A 17,334-nucleotide genomic window follows, 5' to 3' on the forward strand; every position below is an offset into this window, starting at 1 on the left:
GTACTCACTCTGGAGCAGCCTCGAAAGTGCAGGAGGTAATTCATGTTGATGCTCTGTTGCTGGACGCTGTTGGCTTGGCATGCCTAAAGAATGAGTGTGACCAACGTCCCAAAGAAGATGTGGTCAAGGTCCCTCCAACATCTGTGCAGGTCAACAGGTGGCCAAGTGTCCAGATGGATAAGATCACCTACTAGAAAAGCACCAGGATGGTGTGTGTGTGTGTGTGTGTGTGTGTTCCCGCGGCTTGAGTGAATACGCAGTAGAGCACAAAGCAGGAGCAGCATGCGAGTAAAACTGGACAGAGGATTAAACTACATACAAAACAAAATGTGAACTATACGTTGGTACGGTTCAGATTTGAATTACTTAATAGTTCACTTTTGGACAAAAAGGTAAAAAAAAAGCCCCTTGCAGTATCACAATAAAGACAGACATAACATGATTTATTCTATGCCACTGCCTTTATTGCCATTACATAACACTGACACATGAAATACTTCCACTCCCTGAGGATGTGACCGCCCCCTCTCGTGCTTCCCAAGCTAAATATACTCAGCAGCATGCACGCAGCCACATGGAGTTGTGTTTGTTGTGAATATTTTCATTACTATTTGACCACGGTCTTCAAAGAAAAATCAACAAGTCACATGATTCTGTCGTAAGGATGTACGAGCCCAGTCACAGAATGAGTGTACTTGCAAACTGTTAGTCATCACTGACACAATTCATACACAGAAAATCAAAAGAATCCAAAACCACACTGTACCAGTGTGCATAATGAAGACATGTCATCTAATTAACGGGTTTGCTCCTCTCGCAAGTACTTAATGACAGACACCATTTCTCAAAATAATCAGAAGGACTGGAAATAGTCAAAGCGTAGCAGAAGTTAGCACAGTGAATGTCCAAGTGTGAGTAGGACCAAAGATACCTGAACATCAGGGCTCGGTTTTCTTGACCAGTGTCCATATATCACGTGTAGTGTGAGCCTTCAGAGTGGTCCTGTTGGGGGTCACACTGGGGGTCCTCAGCCACTTTGACAGCATGCAAGGCATAGTTGATGGCAGTGCTGTTAGTCACACTCCAGGCTCCTGATGCTGGATTATACAGCATCCCTTGGACTGACTGCACTGAGAAACCATCTGATGGAAGACCATGTGAGATGTGGGTGGAAGTAGACTATGTACAGAGCACTACAAAGAGAATACTCTAAAGTTAAACACTACTGAATAGGAACATTTGGAGTTGGTTTCAACTATAAATCATTTGGGAGAAAATATGCACAAAGAGTTGGAGTTCAAAACATCATAATGCATGACTTCACATAAGACATACATACATACATACATACATATATATATATATATATACATACATATATATACACATATATATATACACATATATGTATATATATACATACATATATATATATATATATATATATATATATATATATATATATATATACATACACACACACATATATATACATAAATGTATATATATATATCCAAGGATCAAAGGATAATTTAACATTTTCAATATTGAAAGAATACACAAATGTACTTTTGAATTTAGAGTTCCCAAGGTCACTTAACTTATTAAGTTATTTAATGACCTGCGGAAACCTTGCAAAACATCTCTTTACACCAAATAAAGGTTTTAGAGTAGTGACAGGTTGACCCTGGAGCAGATTATTGCTATTATATTTGAAATTGGTTTCGAATCAGAGGTATAGAATAGAATGGGTTTGACCTTAAGGGTCTTATTGTATTTTGAGTACAATATATAATGATAAGCCATTAATAATATTACAAACAAGAGAATTGTAATTATTAACCATCTAATTTAGTGTCCGGTGTAGAGCTGCAGCTATCGATTATTTTAGTAATCTATTAGTTTGTTCAATTAATCAAATAATCAGATAAAACACACTTTATAGCCTCAATATGTATTTTCAGGAAAATAGTTGAAATAAACACATTTTCTGCTCGCCATATTGTTGACCTTTTTTTTTTTCTAATAAATGCACATCATCAACACTTAAATTGCAATTTTAACGTATGCATTAAAAAAAAGAGATCGCCGCACCCACAAACCACCTGTGCAGAAACTCTCAGTGTATATGAAGAGTTTATCCATTTTTCTAACGATTAATTTAAGCAACATAATCTGTCAATCTAAGTTTTTTTGTAATCGATTAATCATTGCAGCCCTAATCGGGTTAAAGATACATGTATAGAAATATATTTTGGTGTGATTAAATACATTTCCATAATACAAAAAGCAACAAGATGAAGAGCATAACCAAGCATATTCCTTCCAAAAATTTGAATTTGATTGTATATTTGGACATAACCACTGCATAGCTTGTTTTAATTGTACGGATATGCACTTTCAGTTGTTAAAATGGTTATTGACTATACATTACATACTCCATTTTGTCAGTTAAACACATTTTAACAGCTGATAATAAAAAATATTAAAATGTAACAAGCAGATGCAAAATAAACAGATAAATACTGTAGTTTTTTATTTGACACTGCTGGCAACTTACTGGACTCCAGATGGCGCTCCAGATCTACAGGGCTGATGAACTTTTCCCAGTCGTGTGTCCCGCTGGGAACGATGCTCAGCAGCTGCTCGGCTACAACGATTGCCAGCACGTAGGATAGGTTGGTTTTATTGATGGTGGTGATGAAGAGTGAGCCGCCTGGCTGCATTGGACAACATCAACACTTTTGTTGGAAGTGCTCCAGTATTTTCTCTATTCGCATCAGTCTTCATGCTGATGTGAAACAGTGTTGCAAGAAGGATGAGTACAATAGAATAAGGGTGAAATCTGGTGGCAATAGTAAGTAAGCTGTTTTCGTCATAACCTTACACTCAAGTGTTTCTTAAACCATTTTGGACAGCGAGGGCTAACAAAAAATATCTGTTTCTCAGCTGTGGGCCGCAGCGGTACTCGGTTGTAAATACACTTTTCCACCACTTGTGGCAGCAATAAAAAAAAAAAACAGAAGAAGTATGGCGCTGAAGTCATAGAGAGGGTTCCTGAAGCGCAAAAATTATGACTAAAGTAGTGAAACTGAATGATCATTGGCACTTTAATTTTATTGACAGTTTATTTAAGAAACACATGTTATTAATTTTTATGAATTTAGTTCCAATTCATTGATTAATAAATTGCTTAATTGGATGTAAAATTATTTTTCATTGATTAGTATTTATTTTGTCAATCAACCTGACCTAAGCCTTTATAAAAATATTTGTGATTAATACATGTTTTTATATTATTGGACAAGGTTTATCCTGGTAAACTGTAAGTAAGTTAGATATAATTATTAAATACGAATAAAATCAAGGGTAATATTTACTAATTCAAAGTTAATATTTTTTGGCCCTTCTGTAGTGGAAATGTTGGGTCCCGAGGTCTAAAAGGTTAAGAGTCCCAGCTGTAAGTGACACACAAACCTACTATTTAATACTGAACAGAACTCATTTCAGTGCTGATTTACTGCTTTCACAAAATCTTTTCCTAGCTTCAGTGCAATGTAAAACTTTGCAAAATGTATGCTAGCCCCATGTGCCACATATGCACATAAAGACACTTGGATATAGAAAAGTATCTGACATGAGGCAGCAGCTGGAAGAAAAACACACACCTTCAGTACTTGGCGGCAGCAGAAAGCGAACGTTTCCAGGTCGGCCAGATGTTCCACCACCTCGGATGCTACGACGGCATCGAACGAACCGGCTTCCCGCGCCGTCTCGCCTCCAGCCCCATCTGCACAGAGCTCCTCCAGGGCACATGCTCTATAGCTTACCCGCTCGCTAAGATCAGGGTCATATGACGAATGCAGCTGTGCCGTGCCAATGCTGTCTTCCACTGGGTCTATACCCAACACACTGGCTCCCAGGCGACCCAGGGGCTGGCGAAATGTGACACAGGAGAGTGAGATAATATTGATATTATTAGAAGACAAAAGTTTGCATGTCTCAGGGAAAAACAAACATTTTGTACATACACCCTGAATTGTTCTCCTGTCGCTGGGGTGTATCCCAACAAACCTGAAGTCTGATTTGATTTAGCCTAAGATGGATAAACTGCAGAACAGCTGATTTGAGTTATTTCAATCTATCCTGAGTGTGTTAACCCTAAGTTAGGACAACAATAAAAAGCCATGATTAATGGAGCACTGATTGTACGATCCACCATAGGCCATCTTTCTTTACCTCACTGGAATTGAAAGTATTAATGTGTGTTTATGTGAGTATGATTTTTTTTTTTTTAAGTAATACTATAAAATAATATTGGACTGAAGTGAAAGATAATTTCTGACAGTCAATGAGAATATTTGAATGCAGTAATCTAACATTAAGTCATGTTTTCTTATTAGCCCACAGGTTGATATATGTGAAAGATGTATTTTAGGTTCAATTCCACTAGTAAAAACGCACATTGACAAATACATTATTGATCCAGAGGGAAATTCAAAGGTAAAGGCAGCTGAAAATAATATACAGTATCTTATTTGTTTTAAATACGTATATTTGACAATTAAAGTCAATGCAAAGTGAATATCTTTTTTTTTTCTAAGCAGGTATTTTCTGTTAGACCAATTTGCTAGTCATGACTTATAATGCACTGAAATATGATATATACTTCTTGAAATGAGAACTCTTGTTGGTAGGTTATTTTGCTTATTGTAAGTAATATTGCACATATCAGTTCTAGAATAACAAAATACAAGAAAATCTACTTTTAACTTTTTTCCTAAATAGTTTACAATTAAATCATGACTAAAACAGATTCTTTAAATTCAAGGCTAAAAAAGTTTTACTTTTTTTGCTAAACATTTCATGTTAGACCAATTAATAACATCTGTACACATGCACAACACTTAAGACCTTTAGTATATCATTATGTGGATTTAAATTATGTAAACAATGTACTAATAAGATCCAGTTTAAAAAACTGTTCATACTCAGTGTTTACAAAGTACAAGAAAAAATAATCCTGATAAACCACCTGAACTTTTTTTTTTAAATGAGAAAATAAAATATTATTCATCTCATAATGTGAACCACAAATTATTTAACTATTTTTGAGAAGTTTGTTTATTGGTATTTATGTATTTAATAATTATTTACGTACTCATTTGTGTTTTTATCTGATGATTTTTTAATTCATTGTTGTGTTACAGAATGAGTAGTGACAAATGTATTAGTAATTGCTATGATACAAAAAGGTGTAGGATTAAATAAGCTGTGCTTCTTTCTACACCTTTTTTGGACATACTGTAATGAGAAACTGTAATTACGTGATGTGTCATATAGTAATTGTATGCATGTTCGGAATAAACTAACACCATAACCAATTTATAGAAAATCTTTTTTTTTTTTAATTTATTGACTAACCAGACTATTTTTGACCAGTCCTATATAATGATAGTACTGTAAATCGAACTAACTATGGTCCCAAAATCTTCTGCGGAAAAAAGGGTTTAGGAATTGATTCTGTTTGGACATCTACTGGGTTACGAAGTAACCAAAAATGAAATAAAATTTAACGTCTGACAGTTTGCATCAGGTTTAACAGGATGGAGGAGTCATGAAAATAACATAGGGTTTTGTTTACAGAGTAAGTTACCATGGTAACTGACTAAATTTGACTTATCTCTGTCTGAAATGGAAAAACCTGAATATCCCTCACTTCAGGTTTTACATAGTGAGGGGTTTCAATTAACCGACTCTCTGGAATACCCCCCATTTCCTAATGTGTTTCCAAATGCAATCAAATTGGAAGGAACCAGCAGTGAAGGCGTTAAATTAAGGTTCTGGCATGGGCACATGATCTCCTGATTATTAATAACAATGTTGCAGATCATATTGAAGTGCATATATTTATTGTTCATATAAAAAATAGGCACAACTAAGTTGCTAAAACACAAACTGTCTGCCATAATAAATTAGGAATTAAAAGACTGCCAAAACGATGTGCGAAGCCTCCTGTTTTACCTGGTGCCACATCATAAGTCTGTGATTAAAAAGACTCTTGAAGGTACAAGAGACTATGATGGTAACAGTGTCTTAACACTGTTGACACCTACAGTACAGGCAATTTGGGGTCTTAAAACAATTTAATATTGCTGCCCAAATATGCACTTGAAACTAGCAAAGGCACATTAGCCCCCAGTGGAGTGATTTAAATTGCATTTGTAGTGCCCCCTTGTGGACCAAAGCCATGAATGCAGCCCAGTGTGCAGAACTGCTCCGGCTTGCCCGAGGCCAGCATCTCTTCTAAAGCTGATGCTCTCTGATGGGTGACAAAAACCTCCAGAGACACGTTCCCAGTTGCATTCCTCACCCACCAACTTTGCGGCTTCCTCCTGTGTCGCCATGTAAATGACAGCCTGTGTGAGCCGCAGTAAATACAGGACCTGATTTTGTCTTCTCCAATCACAAAGTGCAGCTGGTATGTCCTCAGTGTGGATGAAAGCTGAGACAGGATCTCTGTCTTGGCTGAGCAGCTAACCATACTAACAAACTATAAACAAGTGTAAACGACCGACTGTCCACTCTACCAAACGGAGACCAGTCAAGTCAACACAGATTATGAATTGTCAGACGTTGCTGATGTTTTTCTGCTGCACGTGAGGGCTGCAAGCAAGTTCTCACTCTGTAACAAAGATTTGTTTTGTAGGGAAGACAATTTGATGTGAAAGGAAGTCATTTAAACAATTGTGTGGGAGGATGGAACGTTACACACATCTTTCGCATGTCCTTTTAATGCTAATACAGCATTTTGCCCCCTCCCGCACACACACACACACACACACACACACACACACACACACACACACACACACACAACACCCGACAAATCTTACGGAATCACCAGTCTTGGAGGATGTTTATCAGTTTTTTCATTTTGTACAAAAAAATTTTTTTTAAATCAGATAACAGACATGATACACAATTATAGTCATTTCAAATGGCATCTTTCCGGCTTTTAGAAACAGTAAATGAAATATAAATTGTGGTCGTTAGTAATAGTTTATTTTTAGATCAAGCAGAGTCAATCTTGCTCCAACTTTCTCTGATTGCTGTTGTCAGATCAGCGTTGCAAGTTGGAGTCTAGTCATGGACCGTTCTTTTAAATTTCCACTTTAGATTTAAGTTGGATTGAGAGCCGGACTATTTGCAGGCCATTGCATTGACCTTATGTATCTTTCTTCAAGGAAAGTTTTTCCAGTTTTTGCTCTATGGCGAGATGCATTATCATTTAAAAAAAAATGATGCCATTATCCCCAAACATCCTTTTGATTGAATGAATAAAAAATGTGTCCAAAATGTTAATGGAAACTTGTGCATTTATCAAAGATGTAATGTGCCATTACCTGACATGCAGCCTTGTAGCACCAATGACTGTGGGAATTTGCATGTTTTCTTTAGGCAGTCATCTTCATTAATCTCATTGGAACGGCACCAAACAAAAGTTGCAACGTCATCACTTTGCCCAATGCAGATTTGCAATTCCAGCCATCCATCCATCCATCACTGAATATGACTTTCATCCAGTCATCCATAGTACACTATTACTTTTCCTTAGCCCATTGTAATTTTGTTGTTTTCTCTTTAGATGTTAATGATGGCTTTCGTGTAGCTTTTCTGCATTTAAAACCCATTTCCTTCAGGCGGTTTCTTACAGTTTGGTCACAGACCGTGACTCCAGTTTCTCACCATTTGTTCTTCATTTGTTTTGCTCTGCCTTTTTTTTTTTTAAAACTTGACATTTTCTGTCTTAACACTTTGAGGTCTTCCATTCTACCAGTATGCTTGCCTTTTACAACCTTCTCATGCTGTTTATATTGCTGCAGATTTTTGACACAGCTGACTGTGAACAATCAACATCTTTTGCAACATTGCGTTAGGGTTGTGCGGTATATTTTAGAAAGCAGTTTATATTTGAGACAATACCGCCATACCGGTATCTTTGGATGTGCACTTGTTACGGTCGCTTGCGCTTCTCTGCGCTTGACATGCGAAGCACACCTTTGGCTCACCCACGCCTCTTGCGTGTTTACAGGGGCTTCTCTGACACACTATGAGGCTGCATGTCAAACTGTTTTCTTTAAAGATGGCGACGCGGTGCAAACTTTTCGATTCCCGAGTGATGCAATGCTTTAGTCAGCGACTGCATTTGGCTATTGGTGAGTGACTACAGCTTTATTTAAATAATTTGCTTGAGAACCTCTCTCTCTACTTTTAACGACTTTATCACTAATCTCATCTGTTTATGCTGTTCACTTCTGTTAGTGACTTAGCACATACAGTAAGCTAACAAAAGCTCCTCTCTGCTGCTTGCACAGTGTATAAAATGTTTAGCTACAACCATACTTGCCAACATTAAGACCTCCAATTTTGGGAGATTTGGGGGGTTTGAGGTGGGCGGGACCGGGGTTAAGGGGGGAGCAGTATATTTATAGCTAGAATTCACTGAAATTCAAGTATTTCTTATATATATATATATATATAAATAAAATAAATACTTGACTTTCAGTGAATTCTAGCTATATATATATATATATATATATATATATATATATATATATATGTATTTTATTATTATATATATATATATATATATACATACATATAAATAAAATAAATACTTGAATTTCAGTGTTCATTTATTTACACGTATACTGTACACATATAACACTCCTCTCTACTCATTGTTGTATTTGAAAGTGCAATGCTTTGCAGCCAGTAGCACAGCCTTTGAAGGAGCGTAGGTATGGGCAGTGTAATATTCTGGGTTGGAGTCAATAACCAGGGGATGTGACGAAGTTACGTCTCTTTACTTCATACTTCAGAACCGACTCTCACACTTGCCGTCAGGGTGCGCAATACAACGTAAACTGTTGGCCAACCAAAAAGTAACCACAGAACACTACAGTTCTGTGATTACTTTTTGGTTGGCCAAGCGGACGTGACGACAGGCTGTCCTCACTCAGGTCCGTGCCTTAAGTCTGGCTGGAAATCGGTAGATTTTCGGGAGAGGCACTGAAATCCGTGAGTCTCCCTGAAAATTTGGGAGGGTTGGCAAGTATGGCTACAACTCTGTTTAAAACCGCCTCTCCCCATAGCCCGCGCGCACTAAGCAACTGTAGTATAGCGGATGAAAAGTCATTTTAAACTTAACAGCCAGCAACTTTCAACACAGTGAGCGAGCTTCATCTAGCGTGAGGCTATAACGTAATGTACGAAATTAATGAAAATTGCTTTGAAATACTAATGGCTAACTAATTACTTTATATGCATAAACAACACATTATGTTGCTAATTACAACTAAAATAATCTGAGTACTTTCAACACTGGTTATCTAACCTTAAAACACTTCGGCGACCTTAAGTACCTTGTACGTTTTTTTAAGATACTGGTATATACACCGTATAACGCAATTTGGACTAAAAATACCACGGTATCAGTTTTGGTCCATATAGCCCATTGTGTGATGTACCTTCTTGAAAAAGTTTGAGAATCCTCTTCTTTGTTACAATTGCCATCTCTCGTGTGGGAGTCATGAGTCATGTCAATCCACCTGATGCAACAGCTCTCCTTTTTAACTGCAGTCTAATTGATTGATTGATTGAAACTTTTATTAGTAGATTGCACAGTGAAGTACATATTCCGTACAATTGACCACTAAATGGTAACACCCGAATAAGTTTTCCAACTTGTTTAAGTCGGGGTCCACTTAAATTGATTAATGATACAGATATATACTATTTTCATAATACAGTCATCACAGAAGATAATCATCACAGTATATAAATTGAATTATTTACATTATTAACAATCCGGGGTGTGGGATATGGAGGGGGGGGGGGGTGTTAAGTTTGGTTGGAATCAACATTGCATCATCAGAGAAATGGACATTGGAACAGTGTAGGTCTGACTTGGTACATATGTACAGCAAGTATTGGACACGGAGAGAGAGATCAGAAATTATAAGAAAAAGTGACTACATTTGATTGTTTACATTTGATTATTTACAATCCGAGGAGGTATGATGAGGAAGGGAGGGTGTTAGTTTCGGGTTGAAGTTGCCTGGAGGTGTTCTTTTAGTGCGGTTTTGAAGGAGGATAGAGATGCCCTTTCTTTTATACCTGTTGGGAGTGCATTCCACATTGATGTGGCACAGAAAGAGAATGAGTTAAGACCTTTGTTAGATCGGAATCTGGGTTTAACGTCGTTAGTGGAGCTCCCCCTGGTGTTGTGGTTATGGCGGTCATTTACGTCAATTGAGGAAGTAGTTTGACATGTACTTCGGTATCAGGGTGGTGTAGCGGATTTTATAGACAAGGCTCATTGCAAGTTGTTTTTCTCTGTCCTCCACCCTGAGCCAGCCCACTTTGGAGAAGTGGGTAGGAGTGAGGTGTGATCTGGGGTGGAGGTCTAGAAGTAATCTGACTAGCTTGTTCTGGGATGTTTGGAGTCTAGATTTGAGGGTTTTGGAGGTGCTAGGGTACCAGGAGGTGCACGCGTAATCGAAAAAGGGTTGAACGAGAGTTCCCGCCAGAATCTTCATGGTGCTTTTGTTGACCAGAGAGGAGATTCTATAGAGAAATCTCGTTCGTTGGTTGACCTTTTTGATTGTCTTGGTTGCCATTTTATCACAGGAAAGATTAGCCTCTAGAATGGAACCTAGGTAGGTGACCTCATCCTTCCTGGTGATAACAATGTCACTCACTTTTATAGTGAAGTCACTGACTTTCTTAATGAAAATATTAATCCAATTCAGGTATTAACTTTGCAAAAAAAAAATCTACAGGGTGATTCGATATTTTCTTCAGAATCAAGTGATTCCATTTTCGCCACTATGCTTATATAAAAATGAAACTGTTATTGATTATCACTCTTTATTTCCTTGATTTGTTTTAGTGTTTCCTAAAGCCAGAAAGTTGCCATTTGAAATTATTAATAGTTTTGTTTCATCGCTGTTATCGTTTTTTTCCCCTACAAAATTAAACAACTGAAGGTACATCATTCAAGTCTGGCGATTCTATATTTTTATTTGCCAAGAGTCGTATATACGAGAACAGACAAATGTTTACCTCAGTGAGCAGACCGCCCCCACAGCCAACATCCAGTAGGCGCAGTCCAGCCAGTGGTCTCCCAGGATGATTCGCTTTGTGGACATTCAGCAAATTATCCCTGACCAGCAAAATAGATGAATGTTTGTTTTTAATTTAGTCAGATTTTGTCCACACAGAAACTTTCACCGGAAATGACATTCGGATTGCTCGTTTGCATTAAAACAGTTGTTTTTCTCACTACGATAGGACGAAACCATCCTTGCCCAGGCACACCCCCCTGGTTTTGGAGTATAACCATTTGGGGTTTTGGCACCAGCCGCTAGACTAGATCTGACCAATCTAAGTCTACGAGCACAAACTGATTACCGCATACTTCCCAACCCTCCCGGATTTTCCGGGAGACTCCCGAAATTCAGCGCCTCTCCCGAAAACCTCCCGGGACAAATTTTCTCCCGAAAATCAGGCGGAGCTGGAGGCCACGCCCCCTCCAGCTTCATGCGGACCTGAGTGACGTGTCGACAGCCTGTTTTCACGTCCGCTTTCCCACAATATAAACAGCATGCCTGCCCAATCACATTATAACTGTAGAATGATCGAGGGCGAGTTCTTGGTTTCTTATGTGGGTTTATTGTTAGGCAGTTTCATTAACGTCCTCCCAGCGCGGCAACAACACACAACAACAGCAGTCACGTTTTCGTCTACCGTAAAGCAGTTCATCTGCCGTAAACAGCAATGTTGTGACACTCTTAAACAGGACAATACTGCCATCTACTGTACATGCATGTGTGACAATAACATCTATGGCTTTTAGAGAGTGCAGTGCACAACTGCGCACGCAACAAGGACACGAAGCAGAATGCATCATCAGAGAGGGTGTTCAGCATGGTTAGAAAAATAGTGACAGAGAATAGAACAAGGATGGACAATTCAACCCTTAACCGAACAATGAGTAGATGAGTGTTATGTGTGTGTATATGTGTAAATAAATGAACACTGAAATTCAAGTATTTCACTTATTTATATATATATATATATATATATATATATATATATATATATATACACACATACATACATACATATACATAATTTTAAAAATAAATAAATATATATATATATATATATATATATATATATATATATATATATATATATATATATATATATATATATATATATATATAGCTAGAATTCACTGAAAGTCAAGTATTTCTTATATATACTTGGTGAATTCTAGCTGTAAATATACTCCTCCCCTCTTAACCACGCCCCCAACCACGCCCCCACCGCCCGAAATCGGAGGTCTCAAGGTTGGCAAGTATGGATTACCGGTAAGCATATTCGGATGAGAGGCGAAACGTCTTCCGAGACAAACTAAGAAGTCCAGTTGTGATCAATGCCCTGAGATTACAATGACCTGGATGAATGAGAACATTCATACACATGATTAATTAATTACCTCCACAGACAAACAAGAAAACTCATACTTTGAAGTCTGAAGTGTGCAGTTTGTGTGTAACTTAAAGCTCTGCTGGGGTATAAGATTTTTGGTGCAAAAAAAGCAAAAAATTATCGTAATTACAGACGGTATCTAGCTCAGAAGGGCACCACTAGAAAGTTAAAGATAATCTAATAACTACATGTGTGTGAATATCGTCTGAGCAGAACAAGAAATAACATAAGTGGTTACAATATTTCCTGTTACCTCTAAATGAGGAGTGCTCCCAAATGTGCATTGGCTTATTATAGAAAAAAGTACCACAGCCGCATTAACTGTATCACAGTAAGAATGTCAGAAAGTGACAGTCACACAGCAACAGTAGGGGTAAAGCTGCGTCTTATTCAGACACGCCCTGAGGGTAGAGACACATCAGGAAAATCAGCCCCACTGAAGACATAGGCACACTGGCACTGGATATGTCACACTGTCACCATCAGCACACATCAACAGCACCAATGGGACCGCAATGGGGGAGGAGGAGAGCAGCTATATTCTCCCTGCCGGATGGATTAAGTAATGTTTATCATGCTTGGCCATAACAACAGATCTTATCAATCAAAACGGGCTAAGTCAGCCCCCTCCAAATAACATGCACACGTATGCAATGCTGGGGCTACTCAAATACTATTGACTGAAAAAGTGCTGAAGTGTTGAGGAATTCTGTCACTTTTAATTTCCCTTATTTGGGTTAGGAATACACCTAATTTCAAAATACTACAAGAACAAGTGTTTGGATAACCAATACAGCTACAAAGAATGTAAGTACTACAACTTCAATAAAAAGTACAGTATTTAAATGTATAAGTTGCATAAACACACCTTATAAAAGGCACTCTCAGGTCATTCATGGCATGGAGGGCCTTGAATTCTCCATCTTCATCCCACCATTTGCTGGCCAGTGACTGGAATCGTTTCAGCTCTTCAGGGTCTACTGTAGATTGATGGACCAATCGAGTACTGTGCGGGGAGAAATGGACGGACGTGGGACATTTTTGAACCCCCTAACCACAGAAAATTATGGTTGGGGGGGGAAAAAAGGATGTAGAACCCAGGGAACATGTGTTGCAGTCTTGTTTGAAACATTTAAAATAAAAAAATGTATATGAGTTAATATTGTAAACAATAATGAACTTAATCATCAAATTAAATGGATTACGTTATGTGTTTAATCACTATTATTGTTATTATTAATGATAATGCCGTTGCTATTATAGATATATATTTTAGAGTTGTATGTGTATGCATTCTCAATTGCTCTGTACATTTTTATTAAGTATTGCAAAACTGGGACTGGGTTAGAGTTGGGTTTGCTCTATTTTCTTTTTTTCTTAACATTCTTTGGGATTTTTTAAACACAATTACTAGTTAATAAAAATATATTTCATTTCACTTTTTATTTATCTCCTTCATTGATGTGCATTTTTGATCGATAGACAATTATACCTCAATTATTCAATTATACATTTACGCACCAATGCCTGAGAAGGAGCAGGATGAAGAAAAATCTTATATTTTTCTGCCCCCTTCAACATAATACGTAGTCTTACTTAATGGATATCATATAAACCAACAATTACATCCAAATATAATGAAAACAAACAAAAAAACACAACAAGTATAAAAACTTCATGAAGTACAAACCGAACAAAAAAAAGTAATATACACATCATGGGATGATACAAAACAAATACAAAACCAGGCAAAAATTAAGTAAAATAATAAATAAAAAGCAAAATGTAAACACTTATGGCTGTCCATATGATCTTATTGTTCTGTCCTTATATATTTTTTTCCAATTGGAATATATTTTTACAGTCTTTTATCTCATTGTAAGGAGAATTCCATAGTTTAACCCCCACCACTGATGTATATATTTGTTTTAAAGTTGTCCTTGCCTCCAGGCAACTTCAACCCTAAACTAACACCCTCCCCAGATTGTTTATAATCAAATGTAAACAATCAAATGTCTCTCTCTCTCTCTCTCTCTCTCTCTCAACAATACAAAAAAATATATAAAGACAGAACAATAAGATCATATGGACAGCCATAAGTGTTTACATTTTGCTTTATATTTATTATTTTACTTATTTTTTGCCTGGTTTTTTATTTGTTTTGTATCATCAAACCCTCCACACCCCGAATTGTAAATAATGTAAATAATTCAATGTATACACCCTGATGATAATCTTGTGTGATGACTGTATTATGATGATAGTATATATCTGTATCATGAATCAATTAAAGTTGACCCCGACTTAAACAAGTTGAAAAACGTATTCGGGTGTTACCATTTAGTGGTCAATTGTACGAAATATGTACTTCACTGTGCAACCTACTAATAAAAGTCTCAATCAATCAATCAATCAATCAATACCGATGTTTGAAATGACCTTTTCTTCTATGCTCTTCATTCTCAGAAGTGATGACAAACATTTTTTGTAAATTTGCTGGTTATGTTTTACTTTCAGCCTTAAACATGACACATAATGTATGCAACTTTACTAGCTCCTGTAGTTTCAATAAGCCAGAATTAATAAATAATATGTTAGTTTGTTCTAAGTAATCTACATTATGAATAATCCTTATAGCTCTTTTCTGTAGTTGATACAATAGATTTATGTTACTTTTATGTGTATTCCCCCACACTTCCACACAGTAGCTGATACATGGCAATACAAGTGCACAATACAATATACGCATTGCCCTATAATCTAACACATATTTAACCTTGTTTGATATAAAAAATACTCTTAGACATCTTTTTCCGTTCATCCAGTATCACTCCTACAAAAGTTCAGAAACCCTTTCAATATCAATTCCATCTATTGACAGTTTGATCGTTTCCTCCCTTTTCCTCTTACAAAAATAAAAATGGTAATAAAAATGTTGTTCTAAATTCAAATAAAAGTCCATCCATCCATCCATCTTCTTCCGCTTATCCGAGGTCGGGTTGCGGGGGCAGCAGCTTAAGCAGGGAAGCCCAGACTTCCCTCTCCCCAGCCACTTCGTCCAGCTCTTCCTGTGGGACCCCGAGGCGTTCCCAGGCCAGCCGGGAGACATAGTCTTCCCAACGTGTCCTGGGTCTTCCCCGCGGCCTCCTACCGGTGGGACGTGCCCTAAACACCTCCCTAGGGAGGCGTTCGGGTGGCATCCTGACCAGATGCCCGAACCACCTCATCTGGCTCCTCTCGATGTGGAGGAGCAGCGGCTTTACTTTGAGCTCCTCCCGGATGGCAGAGCTTCTCACCCTATCTCTAAGGGAGAGCCCCGCCACCCGGCGGAGGAAACTCATTTCGGCCGCTTGTACCCGTGATCTTGTCCTTTCGGTCATAACCCAAAGCTCATGACCATAGGTGAGGATGGGAACGTAGATCGACCGGTAAATTGAGAGCTTTGCCTTCCGGCTCAGCTCCTTCTTCACCACAACGGATCGATACAGCGTCCGCATTACTGAAGACGCCGCACCGATCCGCCTGTCGATCTCACGATCCACTCTTCCCCCACTCGTGAACAAGACTCCGAGGTACTTGAACTCCTCCACTTGGGGCAAGATCTCCTCCCCAACCCGGAGATGGCACTCCACCCTTTTCCGGGCGAGAACCATGGACTCGGACTTGGAGGTGCTGATTCTCATCCCAGTCGCTTCACACTCGGCTGCGAACCGATCCAGTGAGAGCTGAAGATCCTGGCCAGATGAAGCCATCAGGACCACATCATCTGCAAAAAGCAGAGACCTAATCCTGCAGCCACCAAACCAGATCCCCTCAACGCCTTGACTGCGCCTAGAAATTCTGTCCATAAAAGTTATGAACAGAATCGGTGACAAAGGGCAGCCAGTGTACTTTATAAACTTTAATATTGTATTACCTAGATTAATTTATTGTATTTCTACATGTCCCTCCCAGGTACAGTAATCATGACAAAAGTAGTACCTGCTGCGACAGTGTCGCTGTGTCTGCTCCCCAGCACACCTTCTCTGGAGCCACTGTGAACGATGTTTACACATCGACGTCCAACAGAATCCACTCTGACCAACAGTCGACTGGACAACACCGCATACGGACGCTGACCTGCGACTGTACAACCCTAACATGATGCGGCCAAACTTGTTTGGGAACATAATGTCAGTCTTACACGATTTAGGACTTCAGATACATTTGACATTAAAGTCAGCTGCTCACTGTGCCCGGGTCATTATTGCTCGACCGGAAACAGCGAGGATCTTTAAATTCCTGTGGTGGCCAATCTGGAACGGAAGTTACAATTCTGCATACTGCGCATGCGTTCTTTAGCCGCCATCTTGGAAGCATATCTACGGTACGCCAGCGAGGACATAATAGTCCAACTTCGCGGTTCATCGGTGGACAGTATATACTAGGGCTGCGAATCTTTGGGTGTCCCACGATTCGATTCAATATCGATTCTTGGGGTCACGGTTTGATTACAAATCGTATTTTTCGATTCAAAATCTAAGATTTTTGTAAAAAAAAAATTTATAATTGTAAAGGACAATGTTTTATCAACTGATTGCAATAATATAAATTTGTTTTAACTATTAAATGAACCAAAAATATGACTTATTTTATCTTTGTGAAAATATTGGGACAGTGTGTTATCAAGCTTATGAGATGTGACACAAGTGTAAGCCACTGTGACACTATTCTTTTTTTAAAATAAATGTCTAATGATAATATCAATGACGGATTTTTAATCACTATATT

At 38.1% G+C, this 17,334-nt stretch overlaps 1 protein-coding gene across 1 annotated transcript; it reads right to left on the reverse strand.

The window, feature by feature from the left end:
• Positions 1 to 442: 442 nt before the first annotated feature.
• On the reverse strand, positions 443 to 16,839 carry coq3 (coenzyme Q3 methyltransferase). The gene is made up of 6 exons (XM_061949467.2): positions 16,546 to 16,839; positions 13,433 to 13,570; positions 11,131 to 11,230; positions 3,669 to 3,935; positions 2,561 to 2,720; positions 443 to 1,142 (listed from the first exon to the last, which is right to left on the reverse strand). Exons 1-6 carry the CDS (start codon positions 16,731 to 16,733, stop codon positions 973 to 975), a joined length of 1,023 nt encoding a protein of 340 aa, XP_061805451.2. The 5' UTR covers positions 16,734 to 16,839; the 3' UTR covers positions 443 to 972.
• Positions 16,840 to 17,334: the final 495 nt, after the last annotated feature.

The sequence above is a fragment of the Nerophis lumbriciformis genome, linkage group LG04 (genome assembly GCF_033978685.3).
Source record: "Nerophis lumbriciformis linkage group LG04, RoL_Nlum_v2.1, whole genome shotgun sequence".
NCBI classification, from domain to species: Eukaryota; Metazoa; Chordata; class Actinopteri; order Syngnathiformes; family Syngnathidae; genus Nerophis; species Nerophis lumbriciformis.

Excerpts from the sequence above, each read along its gene's own strand:
- coq3 (XM_061949467.2), bottom strand. The coding sequence starts at position 16,733 with ATGTTCCCAAACAAGTTTGGCCGCATCATGTTAGGGTTGTACAGTCGC. Across the intron at positions 13,571-16,545 it reads CAGCGACACTGTCGCAGCAG|TACTCGATTGGTCCATCAAT; the intron begins GTACTACTTTTG and ends CTCCCCGCACAG. Across the intron at positions 2,721-3,668 it reads GCTGCCGCCAAGTACTGAAG|CCAGGCGGCTCACTCTTCAT; the intron begins GTGTGTGTTTTT and ends TGTCCAATGCAG.